This window comes from Loxodonta africana, chromosome 3 (assembly GCF_030014295.1).
Source record: "Loxodonta africana isolate mLoxAfr1 chromosome 3, mLoxAfr1.hap2, whole genome shotgun sequence".
NCBI classification, from domain to species: Eukaryota; Metazoa; Chordata; class Mammalia; order Proboscidea; family Elephantidae; genus Loxodonta; species Loxodonta africana.
In genome coordinates, this window is record NC_087344.1 from 28,751,356 (window position 1) to 28,767,816 (window position 16,461).

The window sequence follows — 16,461 nt, forward strand, 5'->3', positions numbered from 1 at the left end:
TTTAAATCAAGAATGGATGTTAGATTTTATCAAATCCTTCTTTTGTCTCACTTGATATAATCACAAAGCTTGTTTTTTTTTTTTAGCCTGTTGATCAGTGAATTACACTGATTGATTTTTGTGTATTAAGTCTGTCTTGCATATCTGGAATAAATCCCAGTGTTGTACATGCATCTATGTTCATGAGAGATACTGGTATATAGTTTTCCTTTCTGATAATGCCTTTATCTGATTTTGATGATAGACTAATGGCGGTATCAAAGAAAGGGTTAGGAACTGTTCTCTCTAGCTTTTATTTTCTGGAAGCATTGTGAGGAATTGGGGTCATTTGTTCTTTAGGTTTTGAGACAGCTTTATCAGTGAACCCTAACACTAGAAACTTCCCAGGTATCCCTCAGCAAGAGAGTGGATAAATAACTTTTTGCGTATTTATACCTTGGGCGGTTTTCTGCAATGAAAAGAAGTTAACTGTTGTTACTCACAAAAATATATGAAATGACCTAAAAAATGTCATATTGAGCAAAAGAAGCCAGGTGCAAAATAGTGCATACTTTATAATTCTATGTATGTAAAGTTAGAGACAGGCAAAACTAAACTATGGTCATAGGATTCAGAATAATGGTTGTCTTGGTAGTAGGGAAATATTTTCTGGAATGAGATGTGAGGGAATTTTTTTTGGTGATGGAAATGTTCTGTGTCTGGATTGGAACGTTTGTTACATGGTTGCATGTAATTGTCAAAACTCAGTGAACTATACATCTAAAAGCTGTGAATTTTGTGTATATAACTTTGTGTTAATTAAAAAACAACCCAAGAGATAAAAAATTGTGCATTGCATATAAAACAAACATAAGAAAACTCTAAGAGTAGAGTCTATAGAGAGGAAGGAGGCTGGCTAAGGACATCAGGATCCAAGGACCAACACGGTGAATTCCCTGGGTTTCCTTTTTGAGTTGCATATCCAGGAGTGCATGCTTGAGAAGAGAACAAGCCAGGAATGATTTTCCAAAAAAGTCTGCTGTCCATTACACCAAGAATGAGGAAAATCTCAACTTGTGTGAGGAAAGACAATCAATAGACAGCATGTTGAGACGACTCAGATGTTGGAATTACCTGACGAGGATATCAAAATAGGCAACATGAATCATAATGAAGTCATCATGAAATGCTTCAATAAGCCACTATAAACCACACTTGAAACAAATGAAAGAATAGAAAGTTTTAACAAAGGAAAAGGAAGTCTCAGCAAAGAGATAGAAGATATAAAGGAGAACAAAATGAAAAGAATCATTTAGAAGTGAAAAACACAAGAATTCAAATAAAAACTCACTGGATGGATTCTGCAGCAGAATAGAGGAAAGAGAAGAGTCAAAGAATCATGGAACATGAAGATAAAAACCAAAAACACTTGCTGAGTTGATTCCTACTCTAAGCTACCCTATAGGAGAGTAGAACTGTCCCATATGGTTTCCAAGGAGCATCTGGTGGAACTGAATTGCTGTAGCTCTTAACCACTATATAAATATAAAACTATATATGAATATAAATATGAATATAACTAAATATGTGCATAAATACGTATTTAAAAATAAATATATGTTGTTGTTGTTAGGCGCTGTCTAGTCAGTTCCGACTCATAGCAAACTATGCACAACAGAACGAAACACTGCCTGGTCCTGAGCCATCCTTACAATCGTTGCTATGCTTGAGCTCTCTGTTGCAACCACTGTGTCAATCCACCTCGTCGAAGGTCTTCCTCTTTTCCGCTGACCCTGTATTCTGCCAAGCATGATGTCCTTCTCCAGGGACTCATCCCTCCTGACAACATGTTCAAAGTATGTAAGACACAGTCTTGCCATCCTTGCCTCTAAGGAGCATTCTGGCTGTACTGTCAAGACAGATTTCTTCATTCTTTTGGCACTCCATGGTATATTCAATATTCTTTGCCAACACCACAATTCAAAGGCATGAATTCTTCTTCGATCTTCCTTATTCATTGTCCGGCTTTCACATGCATATGATGTGATCAAAAATACCATGGCTTGGGTCAGGCACACCTTAGTCTTCGAGGTGACATCTTTGTTCTTCAACACTTTCAAGAGGTCCTTTGCAGCAGATTTACCCAATGCAATGCATCTTTTGATTTCTTGACTGCTGCTTCCATGGCTGTTGATTGTGGATCTAAATAAAATGAAATCCTTGACAACTTCAACCATGTCTCCATTTATAATGATATTGCTCGTTGGTCCAGTTGTGAGGATTTTTGTTTTCTTTATGTTGAGGTGCAATCCATACTGAAGGCTGTGGTCTTTGATATTCATTAGAAAGTGGTTCAAGTCCTCTTCACTTTCAGCAAGCAAGGTTGTGTCATCTGCATAATGCAGGTTGTTAATGAGTCTTCCTCCAATCCTGATGCCCTGTTCTTCTTCATACAGTCCAGCTTCTCATATTATCTGCTCAGCATTCAGATTGAATAGGTATGGTGAAAGAATACAACCCTGACGCACACCTTTCCTGACTTTAAACCAATCAGTATCCCCTTGTTCTGTCCAAACAACTGCCTCTTGATCTATGCACAGGTTCCTCATGAGCACAACTAAGTGTTCTGGAATTCCCATTCTTTGCAGTGTTATGCTTAATTTGTTCTGATTCACACAGTTGAATGCCTTTTCATAGTCAATAAAACACAGGTAAACATCCTTCTGGTTTCTCTGTTTTCAGCGAGGATCCATCTGACATCAGCAATGTTATCCCAGATTCCATGTCCTCTTCTGAAACCCACCTGAATTTCCCAGCAGCTCCCTGTCGATATACTGCCGCAGCTGTTTCTGAATGATCTTCAGCAAAATTTTGCTTGTGTGTGATATTAATGATATTGTTCTATAATTTCCACCTTCGGTTGGATCACCTTTCTTGGGGATAGGTGTAAATATTTATCTCTTTCAGACAGTTGGCCAGGAAGCTATCTTCCATATTTCTTGGCATACACGAGTGAGCACCTCCAGAGCTGCATCTGTTTGTTGAACATCTCAATTGATATTCCATCAGCTCCTGGAGCCTTGTTTTTCTTTAATGCCTCCAGAGAAGCTTGGACTTCTTCCTTCAGTACCATCGGTTCCTGATCATATGCCACCTCTTGAAATGGTTGAACATCGACTAATTCTTTTTGGTATAATGACTGTGTGTATTCCTTCCATCTTCTTTTGATTCTTCCTGGTCATTTAATATTTTCCCCATAGAATCCTTCACTATTGTAACTCGAGGCTTGAATTTTTTCTTCAGTTCTTTCAGCTTGAGAAATGCCGAGCCTGTTCTTCCCTTTTGGTTTTCCATCTCCAGCTCTTTGCACATGTCATTAGAATACTTTGTCTTCTTGAGAGGCCCTTTAAGATCTTCTGTTGAGTTCTTTTACTTCATCAATTTTTTTTTTTTTTTGCTTTAGCTACTGGACGTTCTCTGGCAAGTTTCCGAGTCTCCTCTGACATCCATCTTGGTCCTTTCTTTCTTTCCTGTCATTTCAATGACCTCTTCCTTTCTTAATGGATGATGTCCTTGATGTCATTCCACAACTCTTCTGTTCTTCAGTCACTAGTGTTCAATGCATCAAATCTATACTTCAGATGGTCTCTAAATTCAGGTAGGATGTACTGAAGGTCATATTTTGGCTCTCGTGGACTTGGTCTGGTTTTTTTCATTTTCAGCTTGAACTTGCATATGGCAATAGATGGTCTGTTCCACAGTCGGCCCCTGGCCTTGTTCCGACTGATGATATTGAGCTTTTCCATCGTCTCTTTCCACAGATGTAGTCAATTTGATTTCTGTGTGTTCCATCTGGCGAGGTCCATGTGTATAGTCACCATTTATGTTGGTGAAAGAAGGTATTTGCAATGAAGAAGTAGTTAGTCTTGCAAAACTCTATCTTTCTATTTCCAGCATTGTTTCTATCACAAAGGCCATTATTTTCCAACTACTGAACTTTCTTCTTTGTTTTCAACTTTCGCATTCCAGTCACCAGTAAGTATCAATGCATCTTGATTGCATGTCTGATGAATTTCAGACTGAAGCAGCTGATAAAAATCTTCTATGTCTGCATCTTTGGCCCTAGTGGTTGGTGCATAAATTTGAATAATAGTTGTATTACCTGGTCTTCGTTGTAGACGTATGGGTATTATCCTATCACTGACAGTGTTGTACTTCAGGACAGATCTTGAAATATTCTTTTTGACATTGGTAGGTTCCTACCACGTTGGTAGGTTCCAACCTTGTTTATTTTGATGAAGGGAAGAGAAGTAGATCCATTCCTCTTCAAGCTGTCTTTCCCAGCATAGTAGACAATATGATTGTCCAATTCAAAACGGCCAATGCCAGTCCATTTCAGCTCACTAATGCCTAGGATATTGATGTTTATGCATTCAATTTTATTTTTGGCGATATCCAGTTTTCCTAGATTCATACTTGATACTTTCCAGGCTCTGATTATTAACGGATGTTTGCAGCTGTTTCTTCTCATTTTGAGTCACACTACGTCAGCAAATGAAGATCTCAAAAGCTGTACTCCATCCACATGATTAAGGTCGACTATACTTTGAGGAGGCATCTCTTCTCCAGTCATCTTTTGAGTGCCTTCCAACAGAGAATGTTCTGTTGCTATTCATAAGGTGTTCACTGGCTAATGTTTTTCAGAAGTAGACTGCTGGGTCCTTCTTCCTAGTCTGCCTTAGTCTGGAAGCTGAGATGAAACCTGTCCTTCATGCATGACCCTGGTGGTATGTGAATACCAGTGGCATAGCTTCCAGCATCACAACAACATGCAAACCCCCACAGTAGGACAAACTGACAGACATGTGGTGGAATATATAAATATATATATATATTTATATAAAAAACCCATTGCCGTTGAGTCTATTCCGACTAATAGCGACCCCATAGGATAGAGTAGAACTGCCCCATACAGTTTCCAAGGAGTTCCTGGTGGATTCGAACTGCTGACCTTTTGTTTTTTACATATATATATATATATATATATATATATATATATATGTATGTATTGGAGCACTAGTGGCGTCAGCAGTTAAGCATCTGTTTATGGAGCCCTGGTGACACAGTGGTTAAGAACTATGGCTGCCAATCAAAAGGTTGACAGTTCAAATCCACCAGCCAGGGCTTGTTGCCCTGTGGGAGTAGTTCTACACTCTCCCTTAGGGTCTCTATGAGTTGAATCTACCCCACGGCCACGGGTTTGGTTTCTTTTTGTTGTTATTATTAGCAGCTGTTGAGTTATCGCTGTCCAAACAAGTTTGAGTTTATTCTTATTTTTTTCAAGGGTGTTTCATAATCTAGCATCCAAAGTTGGTAGGTTCCAACCTTGTTTATTTTGATGAAGGGAAGAGAAGTAGATCCAGGAATGAGGATTTTGCCCAAATTTCACATCTTCTCCCACCCTGTTCTTCAGCCTAACATCTCCCCATCCTTTAGCTCTTGACGTAAATGGCTTCTCCTCAGAAAGGTTTTCCCTCTCCTCTCCTAATATCTTCAAGTAGATTGGATCCTTCTGCAATACACATACAGAGATCTCTGTACTTTCCACTCATAGTGTAAAAATCTGCCAAATGGACAATTTCCTTTCTGTAAACACTTAACATGTCACATGTATCACTAATATGAATCATCAAGTCATCCTTGTAACTAATAACCATTTGAATATATGAATACTTTATGTTATATGAACTGTTATACAATTAGTATATTATGTTATATGACATATTATGTTATATGTTGATATTATGAAATTAACGTTGAGCACCATGTATGAACCAGTCTATAGCAGGAACTATTCCCTTCTAGACAGAAATCTAAAATTGTGACAACCAGTTTCTTCATCTGTTGTGACCTGTAGATGTGCAGACACTCACTAAGACTATGCTATAAACCTTTCCCCCAATACCTTACTGACAGGAATGGCCTCCGTTTTATTCAAGGCCTACTGTCAACTAATCAAAATGGAAGTCATGGTAAAAATACATTGGTGAGCCTGTGTAGGGTTGTATGTGGTCAGGGGTGTAAGTATTTTCATAAAACCCTGCTACCTCAGTGAATGATGTTCAATTGTGTTCATAGGTCTTTGGAGAAAGACATGCCCTCCAGAGATGGATAGTATGCTAGAGACACACCTAAAGTGAGGTCCACCTCCTGGGATGAAGGAGTCCAATAGGATAAGAGATCTATACAGAGCTGCAAGCTGTATCCCAAGGGCCAAAACTGGAAAAGTTTTTATTTTGTTTCTCTCCTAGCTCCAGAGAAATAAATCTCTCAGCAAGTGGAAAACAAAAGAATACTTCATTAATTAGGCACATGGGAATTCATCCCCTAAAGCCACAGACCTGTAAATACCTCCCCTACACTGTCGGAACTCTGCTTAACTAATTTCAGGTGATGAGAAAACACCATTGGGTCTTCTAAAGACCTCATGAGTTGTTCCATCTCCTTGGCCGTCCTGGGGGCACAGCTTCTAACTTTAGCATTGGGGACAAGGAAGAAACAGGACTGGTGACCTCAGACTCTTCTCTGATAATATCTGGATGAGGTGCAGTATCTTCACAGGTTCTGGGGAATGTGGTATGATTGAGGGCCCTCTCTCATTTGTAGTAACTTTAGGAATATCAACAGGAATAACAAATAAAGGGAGGTTTAATGATACAAAGTCGTGCCAAGTTAAAGCCCCTGTTTCTGGAGGGTGATTCTGGATATTTTAAAATGTTTTCTCTTTGTAATCTGTCTCCTCTGGTGTTGACTCTCATTCATGGGGCCTTCCTCTTTCAACAGCATTTGTCCTTGTTTCACCACATCTCCTTTCCCCGCCACTGAAGTATCTGTTTATCCTCATTCAGCTCTTTGTTCATTTAGTAATTCACAAAACATTTATTCAGCACTAAATTATATTCTGGAAACTGAGAAATGAGTAGGCATTATTCCTTCCCTCAAGGATCTTGCAGTCTACACAGGGCAACAGCCATATAAATAAACACATGCTGTATCCTGCGGGGACACTACAATTCTAGAGAAGTGGAGCACACAGTTGCCTTCTTCCTGGGGAGTTTAGTGAAGACTTCACAGAGGAGCTTCTAATTGTAATGAGCTTTGGAAGGAGAAGTTGGAGTTTTTCCAGGTGGAGAAGGGGTAAGACTAATCCAGGAAGAGGCAGCAGGGGAGTAAATGTTGGGATTAATTAAACTGTAAAGTGTGCTTAGGAAATTGCACATGGTAGTTAATAGCTGGAGCCCTGGTGATGCAGTGGTTAAGTGGTCAATATCTGATGAATGATGAGGGCAGGGAATGAGAAGTGGAGCATGAGCCTGGCCAGGTAGGCAGGAGCCAGGTAACAAGGAGCCTTATATTTTGGCTACAGGGTTGACAATTTTGAAATGAGTGGGGAGTCAGTGAGAGTTTACGGCATAGGATGTCCACGATCAGGCTCGCCCTGTGGAGTGGTCGCCCTGGTCAATATGAAGAACAGGCTATTGCTGTTGTCAAAACCAGAGAGATGAGCGATAGAAACAGCACAGTGGAAATGGGGATGGAGAGGTGGGGAATGAGTCTGTGAGGCTGTGAATCATAACACATCCAAAAATCCACTGATTAATATGAGGCACAATGCTGGACATTTTATATTCATTATTTTATTCAATTCTTTACTTCCTTTATGAAATTGACATCACTCTTCTGATTTTAGGGATGAAAATATGAAACTTACAGCAGTGATTGTGCTTTGCCAAGGCATGCAGTGGAGTCTGGATGAAGCTCACAGCGTGCTGTTCGCATTTGACTAATATTTTTTAATTTTAATGCACGATAGTTACCAAAAAATTACAAATATAGTACAGTTTCCATAAACCCTACACCCAGTCCCTATTATCAGCATGTCCCATTCACAATCCCGCATTACACTTAATTGTCCTTATCTCCTTAGACTCCTCTTCCCTGTGACAGTTTTTCAAATTTTCCTTGTTTTTGATGATTGTGATAGTTTTGAGGAATACTGCTCAAGAATTTTGTAAAATGTCCATCACTTGGTATTTGTCTGGTATTTTTCATCATGATTGGATTAGAGTTATGGGCATTTTGGGGAGGAAGACCACAGATGGTAAGGTGCCGTTTTCTTCATATCACATCAAGCATAGCTACTATCAACGTGACTTGTCACTGTTGATATTGATGTTGTTCACCAGGCAGAGGTAGTGTTCATCCGGGTCTCTCCATTGCAAAGTTACTCTTTCTCCCCCTTTCCATGGTCTACTCTTTGTAAGGAAGTCACTAAATAAGCCTACTCTTCAGAAATGAGGACTTATGCTCTGTCTCCTTGACAATAGAATATCTATGTATATTATTGCAATTTCTCCGCAAAGGAGATTTGTTTCTTTATATTCATTCATTCATTTATGTGATCTTTTTTTATGTCAGTATGGGCTCTTCGATATTTACTTTACACTTGGGTTATAATCCTGTGCTACTTTACTTACCTTTTTGTTCAAATTGTTCCAACTTCGGCCATTGGGAACCCCCTTATTTGGCTTCTGTGCCTCCATCATTGAGGCGGTTTTTTTTTTTTTAAAGCTTTTTATTACTTTCTGGCATGACGCAGTGCTCCAGCTCTTCTTGTGTATATTGTCTATATCCCACCCCAGTTCTAAATCAGACATTTCTCCAAGAAGGCCTGGTTCCTGTTATTGGGGAATGCTATCAGAAAACAAGATCTAGTCTCTATGCACGTTTTTTTGCTGGTGGGACCTGTAGGCCCTGTCAGATAATAGAACAAGAAAATACATGCGTATATATTCACTCGTGTATATACTTGTTGTGGTTAAGTCAGTTCCGACACATAGCGACCCCATAGCGAGTGTATAGGGCAGGGTAGTACTGCTGTATAGTTTCCAATGTTGGAAGCAGACTGCCACATCTTTCTCCAGTAGCGAGGCTAATGGGTTCCAACCAATCAGCCTTTTGATTGGCAGCCAAGAGCTTAACCACTGGGCCACTAGGGCTCCTTTGTGTATATACACAGACCTATAAATATTTCTATATGTAACCATCTGTATCTATACTAAGACAAATATGAGTTTGTACTGATGTATCCAGCTCTAATTTATTACCACCGGGATTATCCCACCCTCTTCCACCTGGTTATCTGTAAACTGTCACTCTAAAAAGTGAGAAACCAGGCTCCCATCATTTGCCATCCATTTACTCGATTGTTCAATTTCAGTAGACATGCACAGAAGTATCAGCATTGTTAACTCACAGTGTTTACGTACAGTTTCTTTGCCCTTACTTTTACCGACTCCACTCAGTTTCAAAATTACTTCGTTCGGTCCCTTTTACCCCACTCTCTTCATTGACGTTGTATCGTATGTTTTTAATACAGTTAGGTTGTTTTGTCACATTCTGCACTCCACTCTGGATTCCCTTACCTCCTAAATGGTTATTTTTATTTATAAGCACTAAATTTAACTCTTTGTTTTGTGAAGTTTAATGGGTCTTGAGGAGTGCATAACGTGTCCACAATTAACCGCATCACACAGCGTAGTTCCACTCCTCTAAAAAATCACCTGTGCTTAATCTAGTCAACGGTCCTATTCCTGCCTTTTTCAGAATGTCGTATAATTGGAATCATACAGTATGGAGTCATATAATATGTAACCATTTCAGTCTGGCTTCTTTCCCTTAGCAATAAGCATTTAAGACGCATCCTTCTCACTTTGTGGCGTGATAGCTCATTTCTTTTGATTGCTATTCTATTGTATAAATTGTACCATATTTTGTTTACCCATTCACACTACTAAAGGACATCGTGATTACTTCCAATTTTTGCAAATTATGAATAAAGATGCTATAAAAATCTGCATGCAAGTTTTTGTGTGAATGAAAGTTTTCAACTCACTTGAGTAAATATCTACGAAGGCAATTATTGGGTCAAATGGTAAGGCTCTGTTTAGCTTTTTAAGAAAGTGTAACTCTGTTCCAAGTTGCTGTACTGTTTTGCACTCTTATTAGCAATGAATGAGAGTTTATATTGATCCATATTCTAGCCAACGTTTGGTGGTGTCAGTGTTTTAGATTTTCGCCATTCTATTTGGTGTGTAGTGATATCTCATTAGAGTTTAAATTTGCAATTCCCTAATTACAAATCATGTTGGGCATATTTTCAGAAGCTTATTTGCCACCCTTATATCTTCTTCTTGGGTGAGGTGGCTGTTTGGATCTTTTACTCATTTTTTAATTGGTTTGTTTATTTTCTTATTGTTGAGTTTCAAATGCTTCGCATATATTGGATATAAGTCCTTCATCAGATATGTGTTGCAGATATTTTCTCCCAGTTGTGGGTTCTCTTTTGATTCTTAATATTGTTGCAGAGCAGAAGTTTTTAATATTGATAAGGTCAAACTTTCATGGATCATGCATTCAGTGTTGTGCCTAAAATCTCATTTCCCAACTTAGGGCTTCTTAGATTTTTTTCCTGGAAGTTTTGTTGTTTTGTATTTTACGTTTAGACCTATGATCCACTTTGAATTAATTTTTGTAAGAGGTATAATGTCTGTGTTTTGATTCATTTTTTGCATAGTAAGCTCCAATTGTTGCAGCACCATTTGTTGAAAAAAGTGTATTTTTTCCATTGAATATCCTTTGTTCTTTTACCAAAGATCAATTTACTGTATCTGTATGGATCTATTTCTGTTCTCTCTACTCTTTTCCATTGATTTGTGTGTCTATTCTATCACTAATACAATACTGTCTCGATTATTGTAGCTTTATCTTGAAATCAGGTAATGTGACTCCTTATATTTTCTTCTTCTTCATCAGTACTGTGTTGACCCCTCTAGATATTTTACCTTTCCCTATAACCTTTAGAGTCATTTTGTCAATATCTCTGAATTAGCTCACTTGGACTTTTAGAAGGGGTTGCGTTAAGGTGTAGATCAAGTTGGGAAGGATCAGCATCTTCACAATATTATTTATTCTTCTAATTCATGAACACAAAATATCTCTCCATTTATTTAGTCCTTTGATTTCTTTCATCAGTGTTTTGTAGTTTTCAACCTGCATTGGGTGTTATTGTAAATTATATACATATACTTGGCATAGTGGTTAAGTGCTACAGCTGGTAGCCAGAAGGTTGGCACTTTGAAGCCACCAGGCACTCCTTGGAAGCTCTATGGTGCAGTTCTACTCTGACTATAGGGTTGCTATGAGTTGGAATCGAGTCTATGGCAGTGAGTTTATGTATGTAAAAGCCAAATCCATAACCCTTTTACTTAGTAGGCATAGCACTTAAGCACTCTCCACCAGGGTTTCTTAAAAAAGTCCTAAGTTTTCATTCCTGGTATGTAGAAAACCATTGTCTTCTGCCTATTTACTTTGTATACTGTCTTCTTGCTTTCCTTTCTTATTGGTTTCAGGAGCTTTTTGTTGTTGTTGATTCTTTGGTATTTTCTACAGACAGTGATGTCTTCTGTGAACAGACAGCTTTATTTCTTTCTTCCCAGTCTATATACCTTTTTTTCTTTTGTTTATCTTATTGCAGTAGTTAGTGTTTGCAGTACAATGTTAATAGAAGTGGTAAGAGGGAACATTCTTACTTTGTTTCTTATCTAAAAGGGAAAGTGTTTAGCTTTTAACCATTGAGAATGTTGCTAGCTGACCCTATAGGACAGAGTAGAACTGCCCTTAGGGTTTCCAAGGAGTGGCTGGTGGATTTCAACTGCTGAGCTTTTGGTTAACAGCTGTGCTCTGCTCTTAATCACTGTACCACCAGGGCTCCATGTTTTTTGTAGATGTTCTTTATCAAGGCAGAGAAGTTCCATCTACTTTAGTTTTCTGAGAATTTTCCTCACGAATGGATTTTGAATTTTACCACATGCTTATTGTACCCCAGTTGATATGATTGTATAATTTTTTTTCATTATTGGTTAATGTAAGGTGTTGGATTAATTGATTTTCAAATTTTGAAGTAGTCTTTCATACCTGGAATAAATCCCACTTCATTGTGTTGTATAATTCTTTTTATGCATTGTCGAATTCAATTTGTTAATATTTGAGGATTTTTGCATCAATGTTCAGGAGAGATATTGGTGTGTAGTTTTCCTTTGTCACAACATCTGTACCTGGTTTTGGTATTAGGGTGATGATGACTTCACAGAATGAGTTTGGAATTGTTCCCTCTGCTCTTGTTTTCTGGAAGACATTGTGGAGAATTGATATCATTTCTTCCTTAAGATTTGGTAGAGGTCACTAGCACTTCACTCATATATTAGTTACAGTTTTTTTTTTATATCAAAACACCTCTGAAACTCAGTGGATTTTGCAAAATTAATTCGAAGTCTTTTGTTCAAATCATTTGCAAATTTTTGTATATGTATATTTCAATTATTTACTGAAGTATATTTGTAAGTTATCTTTGTAGTGTGAGTATAGGTTCCTTTTCAGTCATAAAGATTGGAAATATTTATCTAGTAGGGTAATTCCACTATTATTATTTTTCTGGTTCTTGTGGGCACTAGCACTAGGATTGTAAGACTGCTAGCACCCAAGAAAGTTGCTTCCCCATCCTACCCTCTCTGAATTCTATGTAGCTTTTAATCTTCTTTTCTCCCTTTGGAGCCCTGGTGGTCAGTGGTTAAGATCTCAGTTGGTAACCAAAATGTTGGCAGTTCAAATCCATCAGCGGCTACTTGGAAACCCAATGGGATAGTTTTACCCTATCTTAGTGGTTCTAAGTTGGAATCAACTCAACAGCAACAGGTTTGGTTTTTGGTTTTTGCCTCCCTGTATTCTCTTCTCTCTCTCTATTGGCTGGCTTTCTCGCCTTCTCTATGCACATGGCAGAAGATCAACACACAGAATCCTTGACCCAGAACTGAGTGGTCCTTGAGATTCCCATAGCCATAACCAATCCCTTAAGACCCATTATTGTGGAGCTGATTTTGACTTGCAAAAACCAAACCCTTTGCCATTGAGTCAAGTCCAACTCATATTGACCCTATAGGACAGAGTAGAACTGCCTCGTAGTGTTTCCAAGGAAGGGCTGGTGGGTTTGAACTGTCAACCTGTTGGTTAGCAGTGGTAACTCTTAACTACTGTGTCACCAGCACCCCTTCTGGATCTGTAGAATCCCTGAATTAGAAATCTCAGTTCTCAGGGGAGTGCCCTCTGCTGGTTCAATCAGCTCAGTGTCAGGTATCCAAAAAACAACCCAAACCAGTTGCGGTAGAGGGGTTCTGACTCTTGGTGACCCTACAGGTCTTAACCACTATGCCACCAGGGTTTCCAGGCTCAGGTATAGGAGTACACAATACACCATTAATACTGCCTATGGAGAGTGTAGGGGAAGTTATCAGGGAATGTCACAGAGGTTGAGCAGGTATCTCAAGCTGTCTTCTACAATCCAAAAATGAGGATATTATACCAAGTGGGGAGATAATGTGTTTTATGGAAGGACGAATTATGTATCATTTATATAATTATATTAGTACATACAAATAACATAATGCAGTATAACAGACAATGTAGTATAGTATGTTCAACTCTGGTGGTGCAATGGTTAAGAGATTGGCTGCTAAGCAAAAGGTTGGCTGTTCAAATCCACCAGCCACTCCTTGGAAACCCTATGGGGCAGTTCGACTCTGTCCTATAGAGTCACTATGAGTCGAAATCAACTGGATTGCAGCGGGTTGGATTTGGTTTTGGTTGTAGTATAGTATATTATAACAGATAGTATGATATGTTAGAATATGCTATAACATGTAACATAATATAATGTATTGGACGTAACATAGCATGATAATATACACATACACATATAAAGAATAACAAATGCACACTATTCCATATCATGGAGCCTTCTACAGTATCAGGATAATCTGATCTCCTGTTTCTTCTCTACCGTTAACTGCAACCTCAATCCAGCTTCCTTCTTCCACTTCACTTGCTGTTGCGAGATAGTATACTCCTGGCTCGGGTACTTTGCCCCGCGTGTATCTCTGCCCAAAATGCTCTTCTCATAGCTTTCTGCTTGGCTAGCATCCTTACTGCCTTCAGATTTTCTGCCCAGAGGCCTCTTATCAGAAGTGACCATACCAAGGAGCATTTCTTTTTCACTCTGTCTTGTATTATTTTACTGCATAATGGTAATCGTTACAAATCATTCACTGATTTATTGATAGTCTAGTGACCTCCATTCCCAACACACATATCCTAGGCTAACATTTAAGGGAAAGGATTTTTAAAATTAACTTTTACTGCTGTTTCTGGTGCCTTAAACAACACTTGGCACAAAAAAAGTGGCTAAAAATATTTGTTGAATGAACAAAACAGAGTCTTGGGGGAATTTGTAGAGAAAAATATTACCTTGGGAAACTTTGGAATTAGATGCAAGGATATATAGTTGGTTTTAGCATCAACAAGAAGATAGAATATTTGGGATTCTATGAAATTATCAGCTAAAGGGCACGAGATCTATAGATAAAGTATTGAATTAATTAATTAAACATGTTTAAAATATAAACAACAACATATCTGTTTAAGTTGTCATTAACTGCTTATGGCTGCTTTGCATTGGTCTTTTCTCTTTTCCAGTAGTTTCATCAGTTACATGGAACCAGGAAACCGAACATGTGTTTCAGAATTCATCCTTTTGGGGCTTTCAGAAGAGGCAGAGCTGCAGCCCCTCCTCTTTGGGCTATTTCTGTCCATGTACCTGATCACCTTAATTGGAAACTTGTTCATCATCCTGGCCATTATCACAGACTCCCACCTCCACACACCCATGTACTTCTTCCTTTCTAACCTCTCTTTTGCAGACATCTGTTTTATTTCCTCCACTGTCCCAAAGATGCTGCTGAACATCCAGATGCAGAGCAAAGTTATTACCTGTGAGGGTTGCATCACCCAGATGTATTTTTTCATGCTCTTTGGAGGATTAGACATTTTCCTCTTGACAGTGACGGCCTATGACCGGTTTGTGGCTATCTGTCACCCTCTGCACTACATGATTATCATGAACCCTAAATTCTGTGGCCTCTTGCTTCTGACATCCTGGTTATTAACTGTTCTGTACTGTCTATTACATGGTTTAATGGTTTTACGATTGTCTTTTTGTACAGAGTTGGAAATCCCCCGCTTTTTCTGTGAACTTAATCAGGTGGTCCAACTTTCTTGTTCTGACACCTTCCTCAATGACTTGGTGATGTATTTTACAACTGGACTTGAGGGTATTATTCCACTGACTGGAATCCTTTTTTCTTACACTAAGATTATGTCCTCCATTTTCAGAATTTCATCAGCTGGGGGCAAGTATAAAGCCTTTACCACTTGTGGGTCTCACCTCTCGGTTGTCTCCTTGTTCTATGGTACAGTACTTGGAATATATCTCAGTTCTGCTGGTTCCCAAACCTCTATGGCCAGAACAATAGCTTCAGTGATGTACGCTGTGGCCACCCCCATGTTAAACCCCTTTATATACAGTCTTAGAAACAAGGACATAAAGCAGGTATTAAAAAAAGTTTTCAGCTGAGAAATATTCTCTATATAATGGAATCATTTTTCTCAAGATCAGAGAGCTGCTCACGAACAACAGAGCTCCAAATCATGAAGACCTAAATCATGATACTTCATCACTTCATAAATCTGCATTATTTCCATAATACAATCTCCTTGATTTTAATACATTATAAACAATTGTTTCAACGTATTTCTTTCAAAACTTTTTATTAACACCAAAATCTTCCCTTCAGTAAGCAATTCATTCAGGGTGACTGGAGATGACTCATTATGAAACAGATCTTTCACTGCTAGCCATGCAGTACCAGGAAAGCATGATCCCATGGGAACAGCATCATCATTGTCCTCAATGCCAACAAGATGGGATATCAATTTCCAGATTCCTATTTTGGAAAGTCTGTCTGTTCTAATTAGTTCTGGTATGAAATGTTTGACTTCTATGGGTTATTTTCTATAAACAGAAATCTTGTTAAGTATTTTGAGCAGAAACTTTGTACACGTGTACTTATTAAATTATGGAAAGGACTTATTAAATTATGTCCTTCAAGTATTGGGAATGACTCTTAGAACAACACTGAAAACCAAACCAGTTAAGAGCGTTGGTGCCTTCTCTATCATCAGGAAGGAGGTGGAATCAAGAAGTCTCCACTGAAATTATTGGCTCCACAAACACAATGCATTTTTTGCAATGCAGGTAGTAGGAATCTTTTGTTATAATTGTTAGCTCAAGACTCACTGTGCCTACTAGATCTGCACATGTTTAACAAAGGGTAGACACTTCACTCCTTGACACCCATGATGGTACTGACATGGAAATTTGCCTTCATTTAATTCTAAATAACCCAATTCTCTTCAACTCTGTTTGGCCACATGATTGGCTGATACAAGGCATCTGCCTCACTTTTGGTCTCT

The 16,461-nt window shown here is 38.5% G+C and overlaps 1 protein-coding gene across 1 annotated transcript; it reads left to right on the forward strand.

The window, feature by feature from the left end:
- The first annotated feature begins 14,382 nt into the window (after positions 1–14,382).
- LOC135230532 (olfactory receptor 7A17-like) lies at positions 14,383–15,562 on the forward strand. Its single transcript, XM_064279899.1, has one exon. It carries the CDS (start codon positions 14,591–14,593, stop codon positions 15,560–15,562), a length of 972 nt encoding a protein of 323 aa, XP_064135969.1. The 5' UTR covers positions 14,383–14,590.
- The last annotated feature ends 899 nt before the right edge of the window (positions 15,563–16,461 follow it).